The 10,043-nt window shown below is 39.6% G+C and overlaps 3 protein-coding genes across 3 annotated transcripts; 1 reads left to right on the top strand and 2 right to left on the bottom strand.

Moving 5' to 3' along the window:
• The first annotated feature begins 205 nt into the window (after window positions 1-205).
• On the top strand, window positions 206-1,807 carry chrm5a (cholinergic receptor, muscarinic 5a). The gene has a single exon (XM_037695200.1). The coding sequence runs from the start codon at window positions 206-208 to the stop codon at window positions 1,805-1,807; it is 1,602 nt and encodes a 533-aa protein (XP_037551128.1).
• Window positions 1,808-2,814: 1,007 nt separating this feature from the next.
• Window positions 2,815-4,670, bottom strand: zgc:194887 (uncharacterized protein LOC571819 homolog). The gene is made up of 2 exons (XM_037695201.1): window positions 4,526-4,670; window positions 2,815-3,506 (listed from the first exon to the last, which is right to left on the bottom strand). Exons 1-2 carry the CDS (start codon window positions 4,668-4,670, stop codon window positions 2,815-2,817), a joined length of 837 nt encoding a protein of 278 aa, XP_037551129.1.
• A 2,112-nt stretch (window positions 4,671-6,782) lies between these two features.
• LOC119427733 (KATNB1-like protein 1) lies at window positions 6,783-8,539 on the bottom strand. The gene is made up of 9 exons (XM_037695372.1): window positions 8,491-8,539; window positions 8,350-8,384; window positions 7,990-8,266; window positions 7,795-7,910; window positions 7,666-7,716; window positions 7,500-7,589; window positions 7,288-7,392; window positions 6,896-6,989; window positions 6,783-6,818 (listed from the first exon to the last, which is right to left on the bottom strand). Exons 1-9 carry the CDS (start codon window positions 8,536-8,538, stop codon window positions 6,783-6,785), a joined length of 852 nt encoding a protein of 283 aa, XP_037551300.1. The 5' UTR covers window position 8,539.
• Between the last annotated feature and the right edge of the window lie 1,504 nt (window positions 8,540-10,043).

The raw sequence follows: 10,043 nt of genomic DNA, 5'->3' as shown, positions 1-10,043 counted from the left end.
TAAAGCAAATACATAAAACCATCATTATAGGTAATAATATTATGTACCACGTTTTTATTTCCATTTGGTGTTTTCTATTTTGGTAATAAAAATCCTGAATGATTCCTTTTTTGGGGCAGAAGAAAGAGTAACCCTTATTCCTCTTTTTTCTTTTTCAGAAGATTCTCCTGGAAAAGGTCAGTTCAAGTACGCTTGTGATGAATGGATGCCAGTAAAAACACAAAAGACCATGGAAGGAGAAGACGTATTCAACTCCACAATGAACACCAGTGCGATGGACATCCATCAGGGCACTCACAGCCTCTGGGAGGTGATCACCATCGCCACTGTATCAGCTGTAGTCAGCCTCATCACCATCGTGGGGAACGTTCTTGTGATGCTCTCCTTTAAAGTCAACAGCCAACTGAAGACGGTGAACAATTATTACCTGCTGAGTCTGGCAGCTGCTGACCTCATCATAGGTGTTTTCTCCATGAATCTGTACACCTCCTATATACTGATGGGCTACTGGGCTTTAGGGAACCTTGCCTGTGATCTGTGGTTGGCGTTGGATTACGTAGCCAGCAACGCCTCCGTCATGAACCTGCTGGTGATCAGCTTTGATAGATATTTCTCTATCACGAGGCCTCTGACTTACAGGGCCAAACGGACTCCCCGGCGAGCTGGAATCATGATAGGTTTGGCGTGGCTGGTGTCGCTGATTCTGTGGGCTCCACCAATTCTTTGCTGGCAATACTTTGTTGGAAAAAGAACAGTTCATGAGAGGCAGTGCCAGATCCAGTTCTTCTCAGAGCCTGTGATAACGTTTGGAACAGCGATCGCTGCCTTTTACATCCCTGTGTCGGTTATGACGATCCTCTACTGTCGAATCTACAAGGAGACGGAGAAGAGGACCAAGGATCTGGCCGAACTTCAGGGGGTTAACTATTCAACAGACTCGGGGGAGACACAACCGCAGAAAACTATTGTCAGATCATGCTTCAGTTGTAAGCTACGGTCAGCTTCACATGATCAGAACCAAGCCTCCTGGTCATCGTCCAGCAGGAGCAATGCCAAATCAGCCACCTCCACCAGTGATGAGTGGTCCAAAGCCGGCCAGCTGACCACCTTCAACAGTTATGCCTCCTCCGAGGACGAGGACAGGCCGGTGTCTCCAGGAGGCCTCCGGACCTCCTTTAGGAACAAAGCATGCGAGGCCAGCAAAAGCAGAGTGGACAATGAGAGCGAGAAGCTCGGCAGCTACAATGAAGACAGTTTCTATCAGATGCCACCAAAGAGCAGCTCTCAGAGGAGCAGCAAGTGTGTGTCCTATAAATTCAAACCTGTGGCCAAAGACCCCCACGCGGAGCACCAGAGCAAGAACGGAGACACCAAAATGATGTCATCAGCATTCTCCTCTGCTGAGTCCATGAGCGCTCCATCCGCTTCGTCTACGTCCAAAACCATGGACTCTTCTCTGAAGAACCAGATTACCAAGAGAAAGAGGATGGTGCTGATTAAGGAAAAGAAGGCAGCTCAGACTCTCAGCGCCATCTTGCTGGCTTTCATTCTAACGTGGACGCCTTACAACATCATGGTGCTGATTTCAACCTTCTGCTCGGACTGCATCCCCCTCTCCCTTTGGCACCTGGGCTACTGGCTGTGCTACGTCAACAGCACCGTCAACCCTATGTGCTATGCTCTTTGCAACAAGAATTTCCAAAAGACTTTCCGCATGCTGCTGCTCTGCCAGTGGAAGAAGAAAAGAATCGAGGAGAAGCTATACTGGTATGGACAGAACCCTGCAGTCGGCGCCAAGCTGTCCTGAATAAGTGCTTAAAAATGACTGAACTTTTCCAATTCAGATCTTACATCTTATAGTGTTGCTCCTTAATCAGTAGTTCTGGTGTAGTTTAAAATATCTGCTGCTAAATTCTGCATATAAATATATGTGTTCTTTTTACATTATATGTAAAAAGATATATGATGATAACATTATATGACGTTGTACATAGGTTGAAAATAATATTAAGTAACAGTATTTCAGATCCAATTTAGGCACTTTGTGCTTATAACAATTAGTTATTATCATTATGGTACCATATCTGTATTTAAACATCTGCTCTTACATTCAAAATGACATAGCACATGCAGATCAGTCTAATTCTTTAGTTGTCAATTTTTATTTCAAAGGGCTAAAATTGTACATGGTATCCTACAGCTTGCCAGTTTAAGAGTTTTACTTGATCACTTGAGCCTTTATCACCGACTTCTGACACAATTCAATATAGATTGAGCATGTTCTCACTTACAGTCATTGCGTTGATGTATCAGCTTCAGCAGTATTAGGACAAACCTTTAAATCCCTCTGACTTGTCTATGTTTACATCAGGAGGAGAACTGGAGGATTTAACTGTATGTGTGCAAAAACCTCTTCATCCTTTTTCATTCTCAGGATATTATTTTATTTCTTGGGTATCCAAAAAAAAAAAGTGTTTTCTCTGAATTACTGTAGTGAAATATGCCACCGTATCTTCTGGCAAATTTGTAACAATGTGTGGGGAAGAGTTTTTCTTTTTCTTTTAGGCATAAGCCAGCAGGTCGTGAAGACTTTTATTGGGTAACTGTGAAAAATGAGAAGAATTTAGGGGCGGTGGAGTTGTTTGGGTGTACTGACAGTTTCAATGGCTATTCAAGCTCGTGAAACATTGTTTTTTTGCATTATTTTGTGGTCACGTTCAATAATTTCTTAATAAAATGTGATGAATTGAACATCCAGAAAGTCACCAGTTATAATGTTGCATGGAAATGTTGGACTTCTTGAAAATGACGTGATCATAGCTCATCCTTCTTGCAGTCTCCACTGTAAACTTTACCTGTGTCTGAAGGTCTCACCATCATCCATGCATACTTGCAGAGTCGCTCCTTGTTGCAGTCCTTTTGCCAATAAATCACATTCCTGCGATTTAAATTGGCACCAGCGCAGGCATCGTACCACCAACCCCCTCCTGCCACGCCTTGAAACTCCAGCTTGGCACAGTTTTGGAAGTAATTGTCGTTGTCTCTGTCTTTTGTGGTGAATTTCTGGTTGTCGTGAAGGTAATTCTCCGTGTCCAGGGTCAGAGCGTCTATAGCAGTGCCCTGGAACAGCCCAAGCCTCAGCCTGTATGCTGTTGATTCATCCTCCACCAAAAATGGGTCATACTCCCCCATCTTGGTGATGGCATCCTGGTCTACAAGCTTTACTCCCAGTTTATAACGAGCGGGACCACGGGTGAGCTGATGGAGGTGCTCATTCCCCAGCCAGTGGTCCCCATTGATGTCTCCAAAACCATTCTTGTACTCATCCCAGGTGCGATCAAAATTGACGCTGCTGTTGACTGTGATGTGCTGCACCACGGTCCATCCTCCCTCCTGCATGGCACAGTACGCCACAATTGGGGAGTCATGCGGTTGGATGAGGTACACACCATCTCTGGCTTGGCCTGGATATGCCATCAGCATCTCATAGCAGTCTCTGGGTAGAACTGTTGAGCAAATAAACAGGTCAATCATGAGTATGCAAATAAAGTTTATTGCACTGATTAGCTGCTTGCAGCCTAATAAAATAGGGCTGCTCAGTTTAAGAAAAACACGTCACTTGATCAGATGTGATAAACACACATCTGCAGTTTAACTAAGAAGGTTTAAAAAAGAAGAGAATAAAATAAACACATAATCTTTGCCAAAAACACACCAACAACCATGGGGGTCGAGATGGTGTAGGTACAGGGCAGCTGACGCAGGACCCGAAGGTCCTGGGCTCGATCCCCGGTCATTACACATCTCGTGGTGTCTCTGAGCAGGACACCCAACTCCAAATTGCTCCCCAGGCAGCTTACACAGCTGCCCACTGCTCCACCTGGATGCATCCCACAATCTAAAGCCAGTCAAGTAAATTTTGAAGAAACATTAGTCTAGTCATATTTAGCTCTTTGCTGCCCCCTACAGGTGTGAGACATAACATCACCCTCAGAAGCTCTTTCCAAGAACAAGCTATTTCTACAGAATCCTTTAAAATACATATCTAATTAGTTTAGTGGACAACTAGCATTTACTAAAATACTGAAGTTTTTAATTAAAAGCTCACGTTCATCTTTTAATATCCTTTTTTTAGTGCTTGTGAACAGTAATTGTGAATGGTAGTTAGCGTTAACCGTATCAAGGATTTGTCGTTTTAGTGAAAGCTGAACTAAAACAACTTCATTCCTTCATGTCTTTAAGGTAAACCTGCTGGAAGCTCTACATGTACGTTAGAAAAACAACAGTCTGATAAACAAATCACCTGAAAAGAACACTTATCATCAATGAGTCACTCAGTAATTTCATTCGCAAACTGGAATTTGACCAAACACAGACTTGATCAGATACAGGTGCAATACCGCAGAGATCTACAATTGTTCAACAAAGGTTTGAGCACTTCGTTTATTAGATCCTACTCTTTTTTTTTTTTTTTATCAAACACTATAAAAAGTCAAAATGAAAGTAAAAGTACACAAATGCATACCTTTCATCTCCCTGTTTAGGACCTTGTTCTGATCATTTGGGGAAAGAAGATGAAGATTTTCAGCTTGGAGATGTTCCACTTTAACTCCAGTCGCGCTCAGCAGCAGCACGGCCGCTGCATGCAGCCAGGATCTCCAGCAATTCATCCTTCACTGTCTTCAGTCACACGAACAGAGTTTAGTTACTGATTTAAGTTAAGATTTACACAACACACATTTTGAAACGTTACAAAGACGTATAAAACTCATAATGCTTACGTTGAGTTGGGGAAAAACGCTGTAGGAATATGTTGCACTCAAACCGCCTCTCGTACTGTGATCGTCTACACAGTCTGAATAAAAAGCACTTGAATGCAAACATGATTGCGGCGTTCAGATTCAGAGTTCAGTGAATTGCAGCCTCTCCAGCCCAGTTACAGCTGGACTTTAGACCTACGATCCACATTACACTAGACACCAATCCTCCACTTATCTGCATCAAGTGAGATAAACCCAAATGTCAACCCATATCTTTGCCTTATTTTAATCACATCAACTGTGCATGAGGCCAAAGTTCAGCTGAGGGAAAAAACGCTTTGCAAGTTTCAGTCGGTTGCTACAGATCAAAGCTTTAGGGATGTATTTTTGCCTGAAGTGGAAATCTGACTGCTATTTTCAGTCACATCAGATGGAAGTCAGCACCAGTTTGCAGTTAAATAAACACTTTTGCGCAATAATCACTTGTATTGAAAATGGCAAACCCTCTTCTAACAATCCTGCCCTCATATAGCCATCACGTGCAGTTTCTTGTCCAACTGTCATTGATTTGCGATTATTTTTGTCTTTAACACGACAGAAAATACACTTCCTCGTGTCAAGGCTAAGAGGTCCACAAACTTCATGGAAAAAATAAACATAATGGATCTAAAACAGTGAAAACCTTCAAGAATATAGTGTTTGAACAGTTTTTATGTATTATTATTAAAGCACGTACAAAAACTGACACATAAAACAAATGATTGATAATAACATCCTACTATTTTTAATGCTTGAACTTGTACTTTTCCTGTTTCAGGTTGAACTGCAAACTCACTGATCCGGCACATTAATTCACCAGCACAGTCTTTGTTTTGTTTACCGTATTTTTTGGATTATAAGGTGCACTAAGCGAAACAAGTTCATTTTGACGGGTTTTTGAGCGCAATGTACCACCATAAAATCAGTTCAAGGTCAGTAAGCGCAGCCAGAATTAATTAGGGCTGGACGATATGACCAAAACTTTTATCACAATATATTTCTTAATTTCGATCGATAACGATATAATTGGATATCGATATAAACAATATAAAAGCCTCGGAAAAACTGTACAAACTGTACAAATAAATTAATTGTCACCTTTTATTTGTATTTAGCCTTAAAAAAAAAAAACACAGTCAGATACACATAAAACTCAACTTTGTCGCTATTAATAATTTTAACTTTAAACAACATAACCTAATCCATGCAGCAAAATTCTGTGTTTGGTGCATGCGTTTCATTTTTGAAGCAGCTGGGGGTGTTGTTTCAGGGACATGTTGGCTGAAACTTTTATTGTGCTTCATCTTCTGATTCTCAGCATATTCTATCAAGTGGAACAAGTTAGATGTGTTCCCACCGCTAGTTGGAACGACGCTACTGCAGTTTATCGGATCTTAAAGCCGAACCACTTCCACACCGCCAAATTAGTCTTTCCTCTCTTATCATTTATGTCTTCTGTTTTCTCTTCACTTGTTCAGTCACATTCTGACACTCATGGGCACTCATTTTGAAGCGAAAACTTAACGCACGTTGGAGATTAGCCTAGCCTAGCCTAGCCTGCTAACGCCTTCTGGACTGGAGCTCTGCGTAACATCTACGTCACCACGTACTGACGTAGTTGTGTCGCACCTTTTTCTGTTCTGGTTGAAACTGCAGCGCTGCTTCAACCCAAACAGAAAAAAAAATGCGTCAGTGAAACGCTGTAATTGTATTGAAATATCGAAAATGTGCTTAAAACTCATATCATCGTTATTGAATAAAAATATATCGTGACAAATATATTGATGTCTAATTATTGTCCAGCCCTAAAATTAATGTATAAGGCACACCGGATTATAAGGCTCACTGTTGATTTTTTGAGAAAATTAAAGGATTTTAAGCGCGCCTTATAGTCCGAAAAATACGGTAGTTTAAAAGCACGGCAGCCATTAACGCCGTAACTGCAGCCGTTGACAGAGAAAGGTGGAATCTGCATCCTTGTTGCTATAATTTAAGTTGAAAAAGGAAGGTGGCAATGACCTGAGAGAGCAAAAAAGAAAAACATGAGTGATTATTTTTATACAATAAAATAATAAAGATGTTTATTTTGCTCTCACATTAGCCATTTCTCCTGCCACAGCTGGAGCAGATTTCAGTAGAGGTTCCTCGTCCCACAAGTTCCATAACTGATGATTAAAATCCTGGAAATTTCTGAGCGAAAAGACAAAACTAAATAATAATGTTATGATGCAAGATTGTTTGACTTGGATATTGTAACTATATTTCATCACGTTGTTCATAAGTAAGAACAACATTCTGAAAAGGCATAAATTAAGCAAGAACATCTCACAAATCCAAACTGTGTGATCGTTGCTTCTAAAGTTACTCTCATTTTTAAGGTCTTTTTGTTTGTATTATAAAAATTGAATTAAGTTATTTTGTAATTAACGTCTTGATTTATTCTGTTCTGTGCATCTCAGAAAACAACATTCAATAATTAAACTCTTACTGATCGTGCTGACGTGAAGAAGATCCACCTAAGCCACTCATTTGAAGCTCCTCCCACCAGTTTTTTAAAACTGCATATATCCACTTAAAACCAACAATTCGATACCTGTGAGGAAACAACATCATTTAAACAATTTTGATTTATGTATATGGTGATATGGTCCAGATGAGATTTCTCATTGGAGAGCTTTATGGGAGCAGAAGAGCACTCACCCTTCATACGGCTTGCTGAGGATTTGCCTAACTAGAGGGAAAAGGTCAACGCAGCAGCCGATGTTAATCCTGGATGAATCCTCATCAATGCTGCAAATTAAAAACAACGAAAATGGTAGAAAGTAATCATTTTGTCGTCAGTGTTTTGAATTTGAAAATGGCTTACCATTTGCATAAAAGAGGGAGTAAATCAACAATCACACCAGTGTCTTGGATTCTGAAGGGAAACAGTGACTTTACTTTGAAATTCTTGGGAACATCTGCTCCACATGTTTAATAATTACACAGTACATACTTGAGAAAATACGTCAGCAGCTCTTCAAAGTTTCTTTTCCATAATGTTAATGCCACCTTCAGTCGCAGATGTCTTGCAAACAGCACATCAGTCATTGTGTTGTGATCCTGACGGAGCTGGAAACAACAACAAATTAATCAGATGTTTTTCATGAAGCCAGACAAGAACATGGGCAGAGTGGCCAGTGATAGTCACCTCGTTGAGTGCGTAGTAGTCATTCTGCTCAGAAACTGTTCTAGTATTACTGTTCTGGCTGACATTTAGTGGGAACTCCAGTGGATCCATAAAGAACATGTCCTGCTGTGTGTCTTTTAAGTGTTGCAGCTCATTTTTTTTGTTTGCTGCATCCAAATTTCTCCCACATCTGTGTTGTTTCCGTCGAAACACTGCCACATGATGGGTTTTCCTCTTGCATGACACGACCCGCTTCGGTCTCCCCAGGTTGTTGTTGCCACAGCGACTAACTGGATATCTGGATTTTGCAAAATGTTCAAATATGCTGAGCAAAATTACAAGGCAACTGAAGCAAACATGCACTCATTTTGGATTAAATACCTCTTTATGTTGAACTCCTGTTTGTCATATTTCACCTGCAATTTAAAAACGCAACAGGATGGAAAGAGCAAGTGGAAAAAATGGAAATACAGATGTTTCATAAAGTCACTCAGCTGCATTTCCCCTATGAAGATGGCTTACTCTATAATGAGCTGCCTCATAATGATGGCTGTCAACATTTTGGTCCATCAGATCTAAATGAAGGAAAATCCATTTTAAAATCATTGTTTAATAAAAAGCCAAACGGACTACAAGCTTAATCTAAACAAAAACTTGTATCCCTAAGAAAAATGTGAATAAACATCATTAAGTCTCAGAAATAAACAAAGTAGATACCAAGGTTATATTTTTTAATAGACTGTGTCTAAAGGTTTATACTATATAAACTTAAAGAAAATGCATTGTTTGCATGTACAATTTCAGATTTTTTTTAAATTGAATAATAAATATATTCATAAACATGGTGGTTATCCAAGTCTGGAGGTTTAGTAGTAATGTCTTCAGGGTAAAAAAAAAAATGTGATTTTAAGAATACAAAGTATTTATAGGCAATTATTCTATAAGCTGTACTTTAAATAAATTTTTCTCTAAATTATTATTTTTAAATATATTAGTCTGGAAGTCACTGCATCGAGCTTTAGTTTTGTTCCTCTATCGTTTGTCGATAGATCAGGATTATCACTGTGAAAGGAAAGAAAAAAATCACTGTAATTCATTCAACCTTTATTTATACAGGTTAGTCTCATTGAGCCTCGGGGCCTCATTTACAAGAGAGACCTGTAATGCCACTTTAATTGTTGATATGTGCTGCTGATCTCATGCTGCTGATTATTTCATGTATTCATTCATACTCATTTACTCACATAGACTCATGTTCGTGCTGCTGTTTTGTACTATTAGTGTTTAGCACATTTCTTAGTTTATATTTTAGATCCTTATTCACTGTTTCTTTTTACACTTTATATTTTTGCTTTTGTTGGATGTAACTGGGACCCTGTGTACACAATTTTGTTCCACCTCGTGTACCACATGTGATGCAAATGATACTTGAACTTGTAACCTGATTTAAATAAAAAAATAAAATTGCACAACAACTTTTTGTTATTTTTTTCTAAGTAAAATTTCTTGAAGCGATGTGAGCTCCTAAAACCACCATGTCCCATAAATCTTTTTGACACTGTTGTTGTTTTGTTCTGACAAAGACAGACTGTTGGTTGTGCTCGTGTTTAAAGTGTAAATCTCTATTAAACTTATTCTGAGTGGAGGAGTTTGTGGATTCGGAAACTGTCGTTCTCAATGTTTTATCAACTGGTAAGTTTCATCTAGAGGCAAAATAAATACTATCTTTAACGCATGCGATGTTATAACGTAGTATATAATCTTGCCAAACAAGTGGCTTAATTAGAAAATTTAGTTAGTGAGAAAGAACTGGTAAAGTCAGAGCTGCAGAAGTTACAACCAGTAGTGAAGGAGAATATTAGTGCTCACTGTCCTGCTATAATCTGTATAAAATTATTATGAAATGTCTTATGAACCTTTATTTAACCAGGCAAATCCCACTGGGATCACAGATCTCTTTTACAAGGGAGGCCTGGGCCTGAAGGCAGCCTAACGTGCATGTGTGTGATCTGTGGGAGGAAACCAGAGTACCCGGAAACATACAGACTCCACACAGGAAGACCCCAGTTCCAACT

The sequence above is a fragment of the Nematolebias whitei genome, chromosome 21 (genome assembly GCF_014905685.2).
Source record: "Nematolebias whitei isolate Nwh7 chromosome 21, NemWhi1, whole genome shotgun sequence".
Taxonomy (NCBI): domain Eukaryota; kingdom Metazoa; phylum Chordata; class Actinopteri; order Cyprinodontiformes; family Rivulidae; genus Nematolebias; species Nematolebias whitei.
This window is presented reverse-complemented; position numbering and strand designations above follow the sequence as displayed.

What these genes read in the sequence shown, in the direction of transcription:
- chrm5a (XM_037695200.1), top strand. Translation starts at nt 206, where the DNA reads ATGCCAGTAAAAACACAAAAGACCATGGAAGGAGAAGACGTATTCAAC.
- zgc:194887 (XM_037695201.1), bottom strand. Translation starts at nt 4,670, where the DNA reads ATGAATTGCTGGAGATCCTGGCTGCATGCAGCGGCCGTGCTGCTGCTG. An exon ending in CCTAAACAGGGAGATGAAAG is followed by an intron (nt 3,507 to 4,525) that starts GTATGCATTTGT and finishes TTTGCTCAACAG; the next exon opens with TTCTACCCAGAGACTGCTAT.
- LOC119427733 (XM_037695372.1), bottom strand. Translation starts at nt 8,538, where the DNA reads ATGGACCAAAATGTTGACAGCCATCATTATGAGGCAGCTCATTATAGA. An exon ending in ATGAGGCAGCTCATTATAGA is followed by an intron (nt 8,385 to 8,490) that starts GTAAGCCATCTT and finishes TTTAAATTGCAG; the next exon opens with GTGAAATATGACAAACAGGA. An exon ending in ACTACTACGCACTCAACGAG is followed by an intron (nt 7,911 to 7,989) that starts GTGACTATCACT and finishes TGTTGTTTCCAG; the next exon opens with CTCCGTCAGGATCACAACAC.